At 40.8% G+C, this 19,121-nt stretch overlaps 1 protein-coding gene across 5 annotated transcripts in view; it reads left to right on the plus strand.

Moving 5' to 3' along the window:
- The window catches only part of pde5ab (phosphodiesterase 5A, cGMP-specific, b), a 110,126-nt gene that overhangs the window by 77,183 nt on the left and 13,822 nt on the right, over positions 1-19,121 (plus strand). For all 5 annotated transcript variants that reach the window (XM_063470286.1, XM_063470289.1, XM_063470287.1 and 2 more), the window contains 8 exons: positions 691-799; positions 879-963; positions 2,063-2,238; positions 7,787-7,837; positions 9,072-9,218; positions 13,768-13,893; positions 15,215-15,309; positions 15,403-15,490. In XM_063470286.1, the coding sequence (XP_063326356.1) occupies positions 691-799; positions 879-963; positions 2,063-2,238; positions 7,787-7,837; positions 9,072-9,218; positions 13,768-13,893; positions 15,215-15,309; positions 15,403-15,490 (877 nt within the window). The remainder of the gene's footprint in view (positions 1-690; positions 800-878; positions 964-2,062; positions 2,239-7,786; positions 7,838-9,071; positions 9,219-13,767; positions 13,894-15,214; positions 15,310-15,402; positions 15,491-19,121) is intronic.

Below are 19,121 nucleotides of genomic sequence, written 5' to 3' on the forward strand. Positions count from 1 at the left end.
AAAATGGTCGTCAGGCACATTTACTTAACCGCCCACATCTTGTTTATTTACTTTTTCACAAACAGTAATGTAGAACTTTCAGTTTGTGGTTTTAAGTGCAGTTAAATGGTGTAAATATTTCCTGACAAACACCAGTTTCACCATCTGCCCAACAGACTGCCAGCAGGGTGGTGGCAAACCTGGCAGGGGAATAAATCCAACTCCCCCCCCAAATGTATTTTTTTTAACATCTGTTTTACATTTCATTTGGAGCACTTGAAACCAACAACATTAGTCAGGTTGTTGGTAGCTATACATTTAAACAGAGCCTTTTAGACGAATCCAGCTCCAACTGGGAGCTAATATGGTCAGTGCATTGCAGTCAGCGACAAAACACAGGCTGCAAAGCCAGTCAAATTAACAGTCACATGGCATTTTTCAGCTCTTTTTTAGTCTTAAACCCTTGAAATGCAAATGTTTTAACATTTTATACAGTTGTTGCACAATGTTTGTATTTATTTCCGCTTCTTGGAAAATGTCTTCATTTTGGGGGAATATTATGCCTTTTCTCTTTTGTGTTTTATATGTGGTTTTGAGGATAGCCCTTATATGGTATCATAGTGTCCACAAGGGTTCAATGGATTATTCCAAGTGGGCTTGATACTAAATGCTTAGTTGTGAAGCTCTTTCTCTTTGTGTGTTTCTTCTCAGGGGGCATGATAACAGCCAGATTAACTATATGTACGCCCAGTATGTTAAAAACACCATGCAGCCTCTGAACATTGCCGATGTCACCAAGGACCAGCGCTTTCCTTGGACGGTCTGTACTCTTTTCTTTTCTTTTTTCTCTCTTTTTTTCCTTTTCCCAAAGTGAGTAATTATCCATCTTTTTCTCACAGAGCGAAAACCCAGATCACTCTAGCAATCAGATAAAGAGTTTGCTCTGCACTCCCATCAGGAATGGCAAGAAGGACAAAGTCATTGGTAGGCTTTGTTTTGTTGCCTGAAGTTAGAAAGTAATATTGTGTTCCATGTCCAGATACATAAAAGGGAATAATAATTGTATATATTTTTTTGATAATGTAATCAGGAAAAGATTTTTGCATTACAGTATGTACTGTAGATAAAGTGGCTTATCACTGTCTTCAATTAATATCTTAGTTTTGTTTTTCTTTAAAAGTAATGTAAATTATTTCTGTTTTGTGAAGCTACAGCATTAGCTAACCCTAGATTTTATGAGTTGTACCCTGAGTCAGTTGCATGCATGCAAGGGGAATACTAATGGCCTTACAATTAGTGTAGACTTTGACCATTATCCTACTCAAAACAAATTAAAGCATAAAGTTAAATTGAAAGCAATGACTAACTGACTAACTGGTAGCATTGTAGAAGTGCTTGTGTTTTGTGCTTGCAGGGACATTCTCCTGGTGCTATGGTTTCCATTTTAAAACATGCTTGTTTGTTTTTATTAATTAAATAACGTAGAATGATAATAAGATTTGAACAGTACAGATCCTGCATTAATATAGAAGCAATCCCTAAGAAATTTAAGCCAACTAAGTTCAGAGAGGTTTTTTTTCTCAGCAAGTTTTTCTCAAGATCTTTCCAAAGGTGTTTACTCTTACCTAAATTATTAGCTAGTTGTCTGTTAGTTGGTACAAACCATCATGACATGGGATAAACTGGACTATTATTCCCGTTCTTATAGGGCCCCAAAAACAATGCAAATCTAAAAACTGGCAAATGAAAAGCAAATGATATACGAAAGACAATTTTGGTATCCTTGACTGGTGTCCTGTCCAAGTGTACCCAACCCTAAAATGGTGGGAATAGATTCCAGCAAACTCATGACCCTGAGTCAGATGTTAGGTATTTACAGATTTTGTTTGACGTTGTTCATTGACTCCAATTCTGGAAGAATGAACTGATCCAATGACAAGATAAAATTGTTGTTATTCTAAAGCTCATAATCTTACCTGAAGGTTTGCCAAACTAACCTTTATATTAGGGCCTATTTAAAGTGAAGTGTTCTATACTAGACATTACCAAATATAAACAGTAATGTGTTTGTGTTTGCATGTAGGTGTTTGTCAGTTGGTGAACAAAATAGATGAAGTGTCAGGCAGCGTCAAGGCATTCAACAGAAATGATGACCAGTTCCTGGAGGCATTTGCCATTTTCTGTGGTCTCGGCATCCAAAACACACAGATGTATGAAACTGTAGAGAGAGCTATGGCCAAGCAAGAGGTCACTCTGGAGGTGAGTCAAGCATAAACTAGGGCTGCCACAAACGATTATTTTGATAGTTGACTAGTCACGGATTATTTTTGCGATTAGTCGACTAATCAGATCATGCATCCATTGGACGTAAAACGTACAGCTTATTGCACCAGCATGCATCTGCTCTTCTATAACTATCATTAGCTTACAGCTTTAAGTGATTAAGGTATGTGCTAACTAAAAATAAAGACAAGATGATAGTTTATCAAATTTTAATGACATTTGCAGATTGTTTCGGTGGAGTTTAATAAACTCAGCCGTCTGCTCCTTGCTATCTAAAATATAACAGGACACCGGAGTATATTCTCGAGCATCTCACACTTCTGATAATCAGTTGTCTGCTTGACGTTTATTCAGCTGTGTAAAAACTATAACTTTAATCTCAGCCAAACCGATTTACTCAGGAACAAATAAAATACTAAAAAAGCCAAACAATAACATTTCTAAGTTATCTAAGTGTATTATATATCATGTTTAACCTGAGTAGCGAAAGACGGCGGTGGGTTTGAAAACGATTTGTCAGGAGTCCGCTGTTCTCACCGGCTCTAGTGAGCCTTGAACCCCGGCTAGCTATCGAGCTGGTGGGTAACAGACGTCTCCGAAAACGTCGGAGCGCTTTTGAAAATATGTGGTGTCTTGATAAACTGAGCAGATATTTGAGGTTTACACAGTTACATTCTTGCCTGAAAATATGTTAAACATTTATTTTGTGACCCAGAAAGAATAATAAGAGTAATATTAAAACTAACTAGCTGCCGCCATTGTTGACAACTGAGCTGGGCTGCGCTATGAATTCTGGCATAGGTTGGGCCACGAAGTATACACCCGACCCATCCTTTAAATCTGGAGAAATGAAGGGCGCATTTGTCAGCTGCATTTGTCGGAGTCTTCGAATGTGGACGGTCTTCGTCGTGTCGGTGTAACGTAAATGGCCTACAAATGCGGGCACAGGAGGATGCGGTTCCTTAATTTGGACACAGCTATGATACCGGACACAGCTTCTTCTTCTTCCAGGTTTAACGGCAGCTGGCATTCTTGTACATGCAGTGCTGCCATCTTCTGTTTCAGTCCGTTATTACACTCTTAAATCCTACTACTTATTCCTGCGTCTTTTGGGATCTTACAAAGCTTCAAACGACGCGTCGACTATTAAATTAGTCGTCGACGATTTTGATAGTCGACGTAATCGTGACTAGTCGACTAATCGTGGCAGCCCTAGCATAAACACACATATTGTACAAGTCTGTTTCTCCTCCTTTCCAACTCTTAGAAGGATATTGTATATTTTCTTATTGTTAGCAACCTGTGCATTTGCAGTTGCAACGCCATCATTTCAACTAGTGGTTTGAAAAGATGTTACAAAAAAAATAAAGGAACGGGAAAAAAAGGAATTTTAAGCCCCATTTTCACTAAAATGAATCTTTGTAGAACTTCAATTCACATGAATACTTTTCAAGGGAAAAAAAGTCTTTCACACTACATTCCCTAGATGAGTAAAAATAATTTGTATGAAAAGCATATTTTTTTTTGCATTAGCTTTAATGTTCTTTTTCCATTGTAGCCTACAATCCACCTGACTCACTCTCTCACTCATATTTTGTGACAGTTATGAATGTGATGTGACTTCTAGAACTACTACTTTTTCTCCCCAGAAAACAACCAAAAAACATCCTACACTGGCATTTTCTGCAATCTAAATAGGCTCAAATGTGCATGCCAATTAAAGCAAACTTCTAGGTCTAGGGCAGGAAGGTGACCTGAAGTTTTTGAGCCATTCCTTCTTCTCTGTCACACAACTGTGCAAGTGGTTTTCAAAGCTTTAAAAGCAAAATGTTTTCTCATTTTCCTTGTTATTACAGGTTATTAATCATTACAGGTCTTGTAATGTAACATTCAACTGAATTTCATCTTGCTATCAAAAGGAATGACAACCATGTCCTATATAAAAATATTATATAGTATTCTGAGATTTTCCTTCATTTTTTTAGTGAAGTGAAACCCTGAGGTATCTTCTCATCTCTCTGTTGGAGACACAAGTATCTAAGCTGATGTTAATTTTGGTGAGCTGAAAGAACAGAAAGGGCTGTTCAAAGTTTATAATAAAAACTGCATTTATCGATGGCTGTCAGCCCCTTAGTTCACTGCAGAATCACAGAAACTGCATCTGAAATCACTTACATTCCACTTTTTTTTGGAGCGCTAGAATTATCTTAATTTGTTCTGCATCAAAAGACTGCAATCAGATCTTCTTCTTTATGCCCAAAATCACACGATGTAATGTGGATCATTTTCCAGATGTCGGTGTTTGACTCAGCAGCTGGTTGGCTGGTGATGACAGTTAGTTACCAGTGAACTTTGAACTGTAAACATGAGTTAAAACCTCACAAGTATTAGACAGCTGTAGCCTTAAAATGTTGAAAAATATTACATTTTAAATGCAACAAACAGGAGATGAAATCATTTCAAATTAGTCAAAATTGTCCACAAATCCAAAATGAACACCGGTCATTTGGACATTTGGACTCTGAGTCAGGACACCATTCAGTTGCTGTAGATGGCACAGCAGTGAGTTGTGTTGATAAGGAGGTGAGCAGATTCATCTTTTGTGACATTTAACTGTTGGCTCTGTCCTAAAACACAAGCAATCACAGCATGTTTTCTGGACTTCAAAGACATAATTTAATATTTAATATCTCTTCCACATAGAGAGGATCAATGAGCACTTCTAATAGAACAAACATTTTTGTCCAAGTTCCAGTGTCAGCAATCACCTGACATCAGACACACTTTTGATTCTAAAAGAGATCACTGTCGCAGTGGGGAGGCTTTGATGACACAACAACACATTTATGTGGACAGTTCTGAAAGCATATGAAAGGCAGCCACTGGATTACAGGCAGGGAGAAATAAGTTTTGCAATGTTTGCTGCAGGGCATGAGTAGGAACAAAATGGATAACCCTGTTCCATGTCCTTCGTCATGTTCTCACTGAGCCATTAATCACACTATTTTATGTTTTTAAGCTTGAACAAAACAAAGGAGCTCTTCTTATTTTTAGGAGAATGCCATTGTGTTTTCACATATGTGAATATGTGAGAATATGTGAGACAATGACATTTTCATAAAAATGCACTTCCATTCTGAGCTAAGAAGCTACAGTGAAAGTTCTTCATTTGTAAATTTGTATCAGTTATAACAGTGACAGCCAGTTATGTTATGTTTAAGGGCAAAAGAAGGAACAACACGTGGCTTCTGTAATAAAACAGCAGTCAATAAATTTGCTCCAATTAAAGCCACATGATGCTGAAATATTACAAAAAAACATGTCTAATTAAAAACTGATGGGCTCTGAGAAATTCACCTGTATTGCCATGTAGCGAGAGGCAGATGGCAGGGATAAAACTAGAAATCACAGCTTTATTGCTGGCACAAAAGGCAATGGGAAAAAAGCTAAACTATAACAGAGCATGGAAGGATCTACAGACCAACAACTGACTACAGACCAACAACAAGCTGAATTGACAAACAAACTGAATTCACACACACAATGAGGGAGAATGTGATGATGAACAGAGGGAGATGCAAACAATATACACACAGGAGGGTGATTAAGGAAAGCGGACACACCTGGAGAACACAGCTTAACAGAATCATAACTAACAAGACAGGGGAAGCAAACAGAACATCACATGCACAAGACACGAGACTATCAAAAGAAAACAGGAAGTAACACTGACACAGACACACACACACACACAGAAACTCAACACTAAGACATGTGAAGTTGACACTGGGACTGGGAACATACACCGAGACAGTACAAACTGGGGAGACAAAGGGACGAAACACAGAGAGATGAACATGGGAACAGGAAGGGAGAAAACACAGGGCCAAGACTACAAAGGTATTCACAGAGACAGAACACAGAGAGACCAGGTAGAAACAGGGACATGACTGGGGAGAAAGGAGGTAAATAAACACAGGGACACTGATGACAGGATACTGAGATGAGACAGAGATAGATTGGAAACGAAGGGGAACAAAGATAAAACAAGAACCAAGAGTTTAAAATAACAAACTTGGAACACTAGTGAAATACAGAACTCAAAACTAATACAAAATTTGAATATAAACATTTAAAAGAATGAATAAAGAGTCCAGAACAACCTTAAAAACTGGGTCGAAGACCCAGGACCATGACACGTATCAGAAGATGTTCTCTGATCTTCTTTAGGGTCCTAGATCCAGTATCAACAAAAAGAAGAGCTGTAGTGTGTATGGATCCAGAATTAACAAGACAACATGCATGCATCAAGTGCAAGAAACACACAGCAAAATGAAATGTTATGACTATGATTTCTGTCCCCTAAAGGAGAGAAATGAGTTGTCGTTGCCCCCACACTTGGGGGCTGACCCTTATAAATTTCACCTCTCAAATGGTAGACAGCCGCCACAGTTCTGGGTGGATCATCCCTCCTCCCACCTGAGAGAGGAGGTCCCTGTAGAGAAAAAGCTGCCAGACTGATTATCTCTGCATATCATGGCCACTGACAGGCCTTTAACAGCTCCGCTGACACACTCTCCTTTGAATTGGTGGTATCATTTACACTGGGGGAAATGCACACAGCAGAGAGTGATACAGCTTTAACAGGGAAAGGCGTACTTACTGAAGCTGCTATGAGCCCTATCATGCAGAAAGGCTAAGGTGCCCCTTTCTCAGTGAGGAATTAATGCTATCTTCGTAAAGATGTAGGGAGCAAAAAGATAACTTCACCAGGCAGCAGCACCAGGAATTTGTAGGATTATGCTGTTGAATGCATATGCACATATCAGCAACTGTTTGCGGTCCGGATCTATGGCCACATGAAAGGAAGCATCTGCTAGATCGATTGCTTTATACCAATCCCCTGGTCCAACTGCTGTTGGACTTGGAAGGAGCTTCCTAGACTCAGAAGGGAGAAGGTCCACCCGACCGACAAGCACTGCACAAAACACTGATTGGATTTTCATCTGTTGGTAACTAAAAATAGTAAACACAAGATTCAGTTGCTGTGTTTGACAGTGTACTCCTCTTCATAATGGATTCTTTTTTATTTTGGATTTGACTGACATCTGGTTGATGAGTAGTGCCACTTTTTTCTTTTATAGCCTGTCAAAAGCCTGTTGAGCTGTCCATTTCATTTTGACAGCCTGCAAGTATCAGAGCCCACTTTTTTTTCTTTATAATTTCCAAAAGTCTCTGAACATGGCATGTTTACATCTTGTCTTTTATACTGATGTCCATTAACATGCACTGTGCCTGCTAAATAAAAGAAAGGTCATGCAGAATGTCCAGTCAGTCAGACATATTTGTATTTGCTGAAATAATCGCAAACTGAGTGCTGCCACAAAGCAGACTACAGACTGTTCTCAGAGAACAGCAATATAGGCAGTGTAAGTGTGCTGTCTACAGAAAATCCAATACTTGTGCAATAATCATATCTTTTATTTCTGCAAAACTCATCTTTTTACAAATACATGTGTTGCAGGTCTTGTCGTATCATGCCTCTGCTGCAGATGAAGAATCACGGGAACTCCAGGTAGCTGAAGTAAATTGAAATGTATTAATTTAACATTATACACTTAGCATGGAAAAACACAAACACAGGCAGGTGATGTTGTTAAGAGAAAGAAGAAGTAGGCTTTGTGTAGAAATAACATCTTAGGCTGAATCAGTAAGAAAGTATGGGATCTACATGGGCCCAAGGATATTTGGCATGTAGACTGAAGCAGACGGGGATCAAACTACCAGCCTTCCAGTTAGTAGGTGATCTGCTCTACCACCTGAGCTACAGCCATCCATGACTGAGTATCTCAGAGATAAGCTGAGATACTCAGTCATTTGGGAGAGGCTTAGAGTGGCTACTCTTCCACATCAAAAACAGCCACTTTTGATGGTTCTGGCATATCCTGGATTCCTCTTAGGTGACATGTTTTGGATATGCTAAGGATATGCTGGATAGATTATCTATCTATCAGTGGGATTTGTAATGCCACAGTATCCCCCTGGAACACATGGAGGAGAATGAATTGACGGACGGATGGAGTTTTGAATCCATGTGTCTTGTTTAGGGGGACATTAGCACTTAATTTGATAATGTTGGTGGTAATATATCTGGTGATAATATATACTTCTCTTCATTCTAGAGTTGGATCATTAATATGATTCTTTCTACTATTAGTATTTTGTGTCGAATTTAAATATTTTTGAGCAAATCGTGTATGAATGAACCCCACAAATCAACCAAAAAAAGAATAAAGGATATTCCAAGTGATTTTGAGTAGCTCATTTGTAGCATCTAACTGGCCCATTGACTTCAAGGTACCTCTTAAAATATGAACCAATTAGAGCAGCCCATCTTCCCCACCAGCACTAACAGTGGCACTGCTTGACCATCTGAAAGGGTCCTGCTCTCTTCCCCTCTCCTTATAGCAAACTGGCTGAACTAATAGCATAGCCTGATTAAGTGTCCTCCCTTGGGCACAAGAGAGAGGATGTGTCACTTGGTAACTAGGACACAGAATTGATTATTTTGGTACATTCTCTACTCAAGAGGTTGCTACATACTGTATATTTGGCACATTGCAAACCTCGTAACTGCATTTTAAATTAAAGTTGCTTCTGTAACAGCAACAGAATTAAGAATTGAGATTTGAATCTGATTACTATGTAATTATTAGTCTTTAGTTCAACTAAATAATGCAGAATTTTTGAATTTGAAGCCTGTTGTTTTTCCTGCTGTTTGCATGTATATATTCTGTGTGTGTTTGAAGTTAGCAACCATTCCATCAGCTCAGTCGCTCCATCTTCTGGACTTCAGCTTCAGTGACTTTGACTTGTCCGATACTGAAACCACGCTGGCTACTGTGCGGCTGTTTGTTGACCTCAACCTGGTCCAAAACTTTCAGATGAAGTACACGGTAAGAACTGACCTGGGATTTTACCCAAACAGGCTAGACTTAACATGTGCTCCATTAAAATCCATGAGAACTGCAAACCTGCTTTAAAAATACCACTCAGGCCTTTGTTTCAGAGGCAACTAAGGTGATGCTGTGTCCCCACTGCTCTTCTGCATAGGCCTCAACCACCTAAGCCAGCTCATCATTAAGAATGAATACAGATATACATTCAGTACTGATTTAGGTCAAGCTGAGTGACCACTAGTCACCTCCTGTACAAGCTCTATGCCAGTAGACTTACTGATTCACCTCACCAGCCGAATGTTTGCAAAAAGAAGAAAGGTGATCCGGATTGAAGGGGTGAAGTTCTCAGAAGGGAGAATAGCAGATATAGAGGACAGCTTCAACTACCTGGGTATCCCACAGGCCAACAGGAACCATGATGAATATGCACTAAGTTAAGCCACAGCCAAAAAGACAGGTGCTGAGAAGCCAGTTGAGTGTTCGGAAAAGAATCTGAGCCATCAGTACATACATCCTACCAGTCATCAGATACCCTGCAATAATAAGCTGCCAAAAGGAGCTTATTACTATGTCAACGCATAAGAAGGAGGGAAGTCAAGGATTAATGAGTGTCCAAGCTACAATTCAGGATGAAACACTGAACATACACAAATAAATTAGGAAGATGGCAGCCTGAGTTGAGCTGCTACAAAATGCCTCAGGCAGCTGAAGAGAGAGAGTGACAGGACGGTAAGCAGTTATGGACGACCAAGCACTTGCATGGGATATACCACTGACACATAGAAGAAATGACTGACAGCATGAAATACTTCTAGTGGCTAGAAAAACTCAGTATAAAGGACAGCACATTGGCTCTGTTCATGGCCACACAAAAACAAGACCTAAGCACCAGATCCATAGTGGTAGCAGTCTACCACAGCTGAGAGGACACAAGCTGCAGACTATGCAAAGGTGACCCAAAGACTATCCAGTACAAAATATGAAGATATAAAATACCCCCAGAACACCTCCCACAGAATAAAAACAGAGTTGGTCCAGTGTTCCACGACCGGGATGAAAACCGCACTGTTCCTCCTGTATCCGAGGTTTGACTAACTGACGGACTCTCCTTTCCAGCATCCTGGCATAGACTTTCCTGAGGAGTGTGATCCCCCTATATTTGGAGCACACCCTCTGGTCCCCCTTCTTGAAGATGGAGACCACCACCCCAATCTGCCAATCCAGAGGTACCGCCCCAGATCTCCTCAAGACATTGCAAAGGCATGTTAACCAAGACAGCCCTACAACATCGGGAGCAATGGACGTGCTCAACATGCTCCATTAGGACTCAGTGTCCCCAGTCTCCCTCAGAATGTTGCCGAAGCTCTAACAGAGGTGAGAGTTGAAGCTCTTGTGGACCAGGGCCTCAGCTAGGCATTCCCCATCTCACCCTCACTATACATTTGGGTGTATCAAGTCTGTCCAGCGTCCTCCCCGGCCACCTAATCCAACTCACTACCAGGGGGTGATCAGTTGATAGATCTGATGATATGATTACAAAATTGACCACTGACCTGGTGCCACATGGGGTTCATTATGGACAAACTGTGGTTCGCACAGAAGTCTAGTAACAGAACGCTGCTTGGTTTCAGGTCAAGGATTGTTCCTCCCAGTCACGTCCTCCAGGTCTCATTGTCATTGCCCAGATGAGCACTGAAGTCTTCAAGTAGGACGACAGAGTTGCCAGGTGGATCATCCTCAAGCACCCCACCCAGGCACTTGAAGGAGACCAGGTACTCTGAACTACCATTTTGCATATAAGTGCAAACAACAGTCAGTACCCGTTCCTTGACCTGGAAGCACAGGGAACAAACCCTCTTGTTCACTGGGAAAAAAAACAACATACTGGCTGGGGGATACCAGGATACCCACTCCATTCACCCGGCTCTCACCAACGGCAACTCCAGTCTGCCACAGAGTCCAGCCCCTCTCCAGGAGACTGATTCCAGAGCCCAAACTGTTCATGGAGGTGAGCCTGACTGTATCTAGCCAGTACCTCTCAACCTCACGCACTAGCTCAGGTTCCAGAGAGGTGGCGTTCAATGTCCCAGTCGGCAGCCTCGGTAGTCGGGGGATCAGTCCACCAGGGTCTCCACCCTTGACTGGCACCCGACATATATTGCACCCAACCTCTACGGCACCTCCTACGGGTGATAGGCCTACAGGAGGTCCCATGTCCCTTCTTTGGGCTGTGCTCATAGTGGTCTTCTGAATCCCTCTTTGTCTGGTCCCTTACCCAGGATAGCCTGTGCGATTTGTGGGACTCACAAACGGGTTTAGTAAGGTAGTGATTTATGGAGGATGATCTTTATCCTTCAATGTCAGGTCCTCTACCAGAGTCCTGGGAGCTTGAGGGTCCTGCTCAGTCTCTTTGCTATTCCCAGGACTATGCTCTTGTGGACAGAGATCTGGGATGTCGTTCCTGGGATCTGCTGGAGGCACTCGTTATCTGTTGCCTTCAACCTCCACATCCTCCTCTCTCTCCCTCTCCCTCTCTCTCTCGATAGATATATATAGGTTTGTAAACAATAGGCCACACTTATATAGTCCAAATGACATTCTGATATCTTTGCTGTTAATGCTGGTGAGGTGGATCAGTGAGTCTTGCTCAATACTGGCATACAGCTTGTACAGGAGGTGACTGGAGCTCATTCAACGTGACCTACGTTTCAAATAGAGCTAAAGCGTTTTGGGGTTTTTTTTTGGTTTTTTTAAAGGCTCAGCTACTGTACATGCACTGCAAGCCAAACCATTCATAATCTTAAGAGAACTAGCCTTAAAGTAGCTCTTATTGTGCAACAACAGATATTTTACTCAGAGTAGAAGGTTTGACTTTTAAATGGCAACACAGAAACCACAAAAATGACAACTATCTTCAGTGTATATGATGAACTGTTGCAAAAAAATCAACCTGCTTTTTGTCAGCAACATTAAACCATTACATTATGAGCAAATGTGTTGGAAGACAAATAAATGCATTTACAGCTGAAGAAGTATCATCACACAACAGTATCACACAACAGTATCATGCACATAAAACAATACCCCTCCAAAAGTCACTGACACAGTTTCCCTCTGTTATCGCTGTCTGTTAAACCCAATTCTCTGCTCATCTGACTTTTCCTTGGCGCCAGCATCAGCAGATCACTGGCAGGATTGGCTCTCCACCTTTATGTGCTCTTGGTGGCTGACCCCTGGGTGCCTGCGGGGAGAGGCCTCACAAAAAGAAACTTTGACTGGAGGAAGTTATGGCCCTCCAGCAGTGCAGGCTGTCAGTTTAACTTTCACACCAATAGCTGACAAACTGGCCATCCCAGAGCATCACACCCTGGAAGCTGAACTGCACACCAAGTCATGATTTGATTGCAATCCTAACATGTTTAATATTGTACAGACACTCATTCAAGTCTGAGATCAAATTATAATGTTTCCTATAGAGAAAATGAGCCCCGATTTGATTAGATGAATAATAATTTGGATTCTCGTGGTGCCTCAGATTGGAATTAGTTTTACTCACAGTGTGGTCATGACGAGCGTGCAGCTTAGCACCCTGCCAGCACATCAGGGCTCTCTGCTTTGTTATTGCTAAGTGTTCACTTTCGGAAATGGCAAAGAAAATTACCCTGTGCTTGTCACATTTGCCTTTACTTTCAATTGCTAAAATTGTACCCCACTTACAATGTACTGCTTTAGTTTCTCCAAAAGTTGATTCTGTTCATCTGGACATAGCGTTTTGTGGGAGAAACGTTTTGTCGCTCATCCAAGTGACTTCTTCAGTCTCAGCTGACTGCAGGTTTCCCCAAACCTTATAAACAGTACATTTGCATGTACTGTTTGGATGAGTGACAAAACGTTTCTCCCACAAAACGCTACGTCCAGATGAACAGATTCAACTTTTGGAGATTTACTTTCCTGGATGATTGAGAATGCATCAAGACGTACTGCTTTAGTTTGTTTTTCATTTTCTTTTTGGTCCCATTGTGCGTGTTGTGTTCTTGAAAAAACATTGTTCCTCTAGCATAAATTCTGTAGAGAATAATTTTACTTATAATTCATTATTATTATCTTAACTTAAATTAGTTTGTACTAGTATTAGTTTGTAAAGACATGATGGCTTGGCTGTCTGTGCCAGTCATCTTCTAAGTGCTCAGCACATTAAAACCACACTGAGTGTAGTAAGATCTTATTGATCATAACATGGACATAAATGTCAAACCTTTTTATTTTAACCTGTGCCATAGTTTGTATCTCAGTGGACACAAATTTAAAAATTATCCCTGGTTGCTGTTGCTGTGGCCTTAGCCTTTTTCACCCCTTAGAAAAGTGTCCCTTGTTGTAGGAAACTTACTTTCAGACAGATAGAAGCAGGGTAGTATTCTGCATACAAATAGCAGTCAATTTAGAATGATTTTCTCTACAATCAGGTGATGCAAAGAACAAAACCAAATAAAATTTTGTATATGCTTTTACTTTGCAACATTTTTATGACACTGGCTCTCTTCTGCAGAGTTTATGTCAGTGGATTATGAGTGTTAAGAAGAACTACAGGAAGAATGTGGCCTATCATAACTGGAGACATGCCTTCAACACAGCCCAGTGCATGTTTGTGCTCCTCAAGTCAGGGCACTTACAGGTAAGTGCAGTCAAAAAATATAGTCATTGATTCCCAGAGCATTCTCATTCCCAACACGTAACATACCGAGTATTTGTCACGTTCCGAAGCATCTCACAGTAACAGTAATCTTGCTGCAAAGGGCAACCACTTTTTTTGTAAGTAATCCAACATGTTTTATTGTCATTTTACATATTTACAGTTTGTCAGAGCCACTTGCTACTACATTTGAAAGCAAAGTGTACCTTTTTAATATCATTTTTTTAATGTGTAGTAATGCAATGTGACACTAGTCAAATGTCCTCTTGTACAGAACTTGTACTGAGGTAAAGAAAAACAATAGAGAATATTTTAGCAGATGCAAGAACTTTGCTGTCTCAGATAGTTAGTAAAGCTGTGAATGGTTGTTTTTTAACCCAAACCATTCTCCTGTGTAGTGCATGGTCTACTTAGACCATGCACTAAGTAGTTCTGGTCCTAAAATGTAAAAAGTACCGGTAGTCGTTGCCTGACAAGTTCAAATCAAACCTCAAACTTAATCAAACTTAATATGAAATCAAAGTCCAAAACAAAAGTCTAAAACTTAAAATGAAGTAAAATGCTACCACCCCCTCATTCACCTTTTTTCAGTTATTTGTGCGTTTTTGTTTTTTTGTTTTTTTGTTTTTTTTGTTGGGGTTTTTTTTTTTTTGGCTTTTTTTGAGGTGAGGTGAGCCATAAAAACCAGCTCTCTTAAAAAGAGCCTAAATTCCAATTAAGAATCCTTGGCAAGGATTCCAGAATGCCCATGCCGTTTGCACACCTACTACTCTACCACATTTATCCCTAATGTAGTTCTGAATCAGCAGTTACTTGCTGAAACGTCTGAGTTATCTCACAACAATACAACCTTGAACAACAAAAAAAAAGCAAAAAAATGCACTTGCTAGTGTATTTTTAAAAAAGATTGTTAGTTTTACATGATTTCCAATTAATAGACTGAATTATATATGATTTACCCTATTATGGATGATCAGACAGATTTGAAGGACCCCAGCACACTGCCAAGAGCAAAAATTATTCTGGAAACATGTAACGATTCACATTATAAAAACTAGTAATTTTTGTCTGCAAAATTGGCAGCTGGCTGCATAAAAGCTTTTGTGTCATATGCAGAACCAGCTTTGATGTCCACTCCAGGGTGCATGCTGAGCACCCATACTGCCAAAAGTGTATTATAACAGCATTGTGTACACAACTGTATTTTCTGGTTTGGTTGTGGAGGCAGTATGTCATCTGTTAACCTGCTGCCATTTTCCCCGCCTTCCTTCCTTGCCTTAATGTATTATTCATCTCCTAACAGAGCTATATGAGTGATTTGGAGGTGCTGGCTCTAATGATTGCAACACTCTGCCACGACCTGGACCACAGAGGAGTTAATAACTCCTACATACAGAGGTACATCAGAGAGCATGAGTCACAGAGGTGTGTGCATGATCATATATGCATGCGTGGGAGCACACTATTCACCCTCGGTTTCTTCTTCTCCAGGAGTGACCACCCACTGGCCCAGCTGTACTGCCACTCCACCATGGAGCATCACCACTTCGATCAGTGCCTCATGATCCTCAACAGCCCTGTAAGCACACTCACTTGCTCACTCACACACATGCTCATATGTAGGAAGCCTTCTAGTCAGACTATCATTCTTCTCTCTACTCTATCCCTCTACTTGCCACCTGCGTAATTACATAAAACATTAGTACAGAATGACTTCTTACTTTGTCTAATACGCAGCAGGTGTGAATAGACAACTTATATTGTGTGCTTCTTACGTCCCTTCAGAAAGGTGGTGTGGTTCAACCATTGGCTCACAATAAAATTCTGACACTGCATCCACAAATGCTAATTAAAAATTTCCCAAAATAAATGTAAAATATCTAGAAAAAAATCCAGAAACATATTTTTTGGTGCCAGGTATGTAGACATTTGGATATTTGGTCATGGACACAAACAGCTGGAGACCTGACAGCCGAGTAGTCGGTCCTATTATACTTTTTTGAAGTCCGCTACTTTGGGTGCAAGCATAGTTGGTGCACTGTGATCTAAATTCTTCACATAAAAGTCTCTATGGTCACAAAAATAGGCAGGCATCTTGACCTCCACACAGACCTTTGTGCTTACTATCTGATTAAACTTATGTTAAACTTGCAGACCCGACTGGACCCTTAGATGTGGTTTCTTAGATGTGGAAAGTATAGTCAAGGCTTTACATAGAGTCAGTACAAATAATCACACTGCAGTACATGCATTAAAAGTACTAGAGCAATAAAAATCAACCAACATAACTGAGCACACTCAAAGTAGCCAAGTCTTTCATAATTTTAAGTATTATTGGGTTTATTTAATTCATCCCAATTCATCCAAAAGGTGCAGATTGAGGCCAGGACTCTATGCAGGCCAGTCAAGTTCTTCCACACCAAATACACTCATCTTTATGGGCCTTGCTTCGTGCACTGGTGCACAGTCGTGTTGGAACAGGAAGGGGCCATCTCCAAACTGTTCTCACAAATTTGGGATTGTGAAAATGTACAAAATGTCTTGACATGCTGAAGCATCAAGATATCCCTTCCCTGGGGTTAATAGGCCAAGTACAACTCCTGAAAACAACCCCACACCATAATCTCCCCTCCACCAAAATTTACACTTGGCACAATGCAGTCAGGCAAGTACGATTTTCCTGGCAACCACCAAACCCAGACTCGTTCATTGGATTGTCAGACGGAGAAACGTTACTCATTACTCCAGAGAACATGTCTCCCCTTCTCTAGAATCCAGTGGCAGTGTTTGTTTACACCACTGAGCCTGACACTTTGCATTGCGCTTGGTGATGCCATTGAGACCCATTCCTGACGCTCTCTGCACACTGTTCTTGAGCTAATCTGAAGTCTGCATGAAGTTTAGAGGTCTGTAATGATGGACTCTGCAGAAAGTTGGTGACCTCAGCATCCACTGACCTGCTCTGTGATTTCATGTGGCTTTACATTTAATGGCTGAATAGCTGTCGTTCACCAGTGGCTTCCACTTTTTTGTTGACTGTGGAATATTTCATAGCAAGGAAATTTCATACCGACTGGGATCCTATCCTATGGTACAACGCTGGAATTCACAGAGCTCCTGAGACCGACCCATTCTTTCACAAATGTTTGTAGAAGCACTCTGCATCGCTTGATTTTAGACATCTGTGGCCATGGAAGTGATTGGAACACCTGATTTCAGTGATTTGGATGGATGAGTAAATACTTCTAAAGCCCTTGTTAACGTGTACCATCTTCTACTGTATTGTTGTGTTTTATCGCCCATTTAGATAATCAGACATTCATCAACTCCCACAGGCAGCAGAACCAGCATTAACAAAAGAAGCTTACAAATTTGTTCTTTGCTACTGAATGCTAGCTATCCTGCCTACACCAGAATGCCTCCTCTTTTAAACTGCACTGCATACTGATAGATGGAAATACAGACTGTAACTAGCATCACTAATACGAGAGCAATACTAGGAAGACAGAGGGAGCAAATCTAGATCATTTTTCCACACCCAGATTTTAACCCCAATACTGTTATGTAAAACATGGCTTTAGCTGGCCTTTCACAGCTGCAGCTCATTCTTTATGCAGCAGCTGAGCTCTTGGCAGACTCAGTCCAGAGAATCCATCTCCACCCTCTGGTGTCCCTACATGGCTCCCTGCCAGCAGAAATAATTTCAAACTTTATAATCTACAAGGTTCTGTGTTATGTCCCACAACATCAGGATGTTCAAAGTCTCCCATTTATGTTCTATTGTGGAACACTGAAAAAAATTGCCAAAAAGTCACAGAAGAAACTGATAATTTAATAACTGCCTCCTGGTAATGCAATAGCATGCCCATAATCCAATAAAAATACTGAGCATATAAAGTAATACATTTTTATGTGTAATGCAATAAGCATAATGTGTGTCTTCACTGAAAAATTTTAAGCACAGGGAAACATTCATCTAGGCTCATTTCCTTAACTGGCAAAAGTTCCTAGTGCAAAAACAGGATATTATCTCTAACTGGCTTCCCACCCTCCACCTACAAACCCTGGCCAAGTTTTATGACTTCCTGCCAAAGACTAAAGTCAACTCCTGTGAGTCTACCAATTTTAATCTGTGTTTCGTATAAGGCCTGATTTAGATTTCTGCTGGGACACATTGTGGAGCCTACGATGTAAGCTATGTAAGTGGCCGACGCCATTGCATTTATGCTTGTGAGTGGTGTATTATGTGTTAATTATCAAGTTATTTTGTCCCAGTGTTTTACATGCGGTGGTGCCTCATAGAAACAAATAAGATGCTGGGACCTTTCCCACCCTTGTGCCCACTCTTTGTTTCTGAAAAAAATTGCTGACATTTGTGAGTCCTTATATTGATGCTATGATTATTATTCTCATATTGAGACAATGATTGTTATTCTCTCACTGATAAATTTAAAAATTGTGAAAAGGTACCCAGAAATAGACAGGAGGAATCAACTGAATAGTGTAATCACTATAGTTTCGGGCTGCGTTGATCCAATGTGTAGTTATCTTTCTTGGGAGTTTTACATTAGGTTGTCCTGTAGGTTATGTACATGCAGCACGGCTTAGGTTTGGTAAGTTTCATCTGAATAAAACCACAGGACTTCTTGAACAATGTAATTTGGACCGACAAGCCCAAAGACGAGATGTTTGACAATAATGCACAGTGCCACATTTGGTAAATATAGCATAAACATGTGTTACGGCCCTAGCTGGGCCTCCTGAAACTGCCCTTGTGTGGGCGTGGTGTTTTTCTCCGCCTCCTCCTCTGTTGCCACTCCTACCCCCTCTGTTTCTCTCACTCTCCTCTCTCCCCAGGACACAGCTGCTCTTGGTTAGCCTCGTTTGCCACCTGAATCCAGTCAACAATCACCTCTGAGGCTATTTAAGCTGGAGATGAGCTGTGAGCAGGGTGGTGTTCTCTGGTGTCTCTGCTTTGTGTTCTTGGTGTGTGGTTATCCTGCCTGAAGTGTGGAGTTGTGGAAGCAGTATAGCTGCTTTACGTGAGTAGTGTGGGCTTGTGGGCCTCGGCAGCAGTAAAGCTAGCTGCTGCTAGTGACAGGGTGAGCTTGTGGGCCCCTGGAAGTGCCTCCTCGTGGTGTGGAGTTTTTGTTTGGTTGTTGTGTTGTTTGTCGTTGTAACCTTTTTTCCTTTTTCCAAGTGTCATTGGT

This window comes from Pelmatolapia mariae, linkage group LG3_W (genome assembly GCF_036321145.2).
Source record: "Pelmatolapia mariae isolate MD_Pm_ZW linkage group LG3_W, Pm_UMD_F_2, whole genome shotgun sequence".
NCBI classification, from domain to species: domain Eukaryota; kingdom Metazoa; phylum Chordata; class Actinopteri; order Cichliformes; family Cichlidae; genus Pelmatolapia; species Pelmatolapia mariae.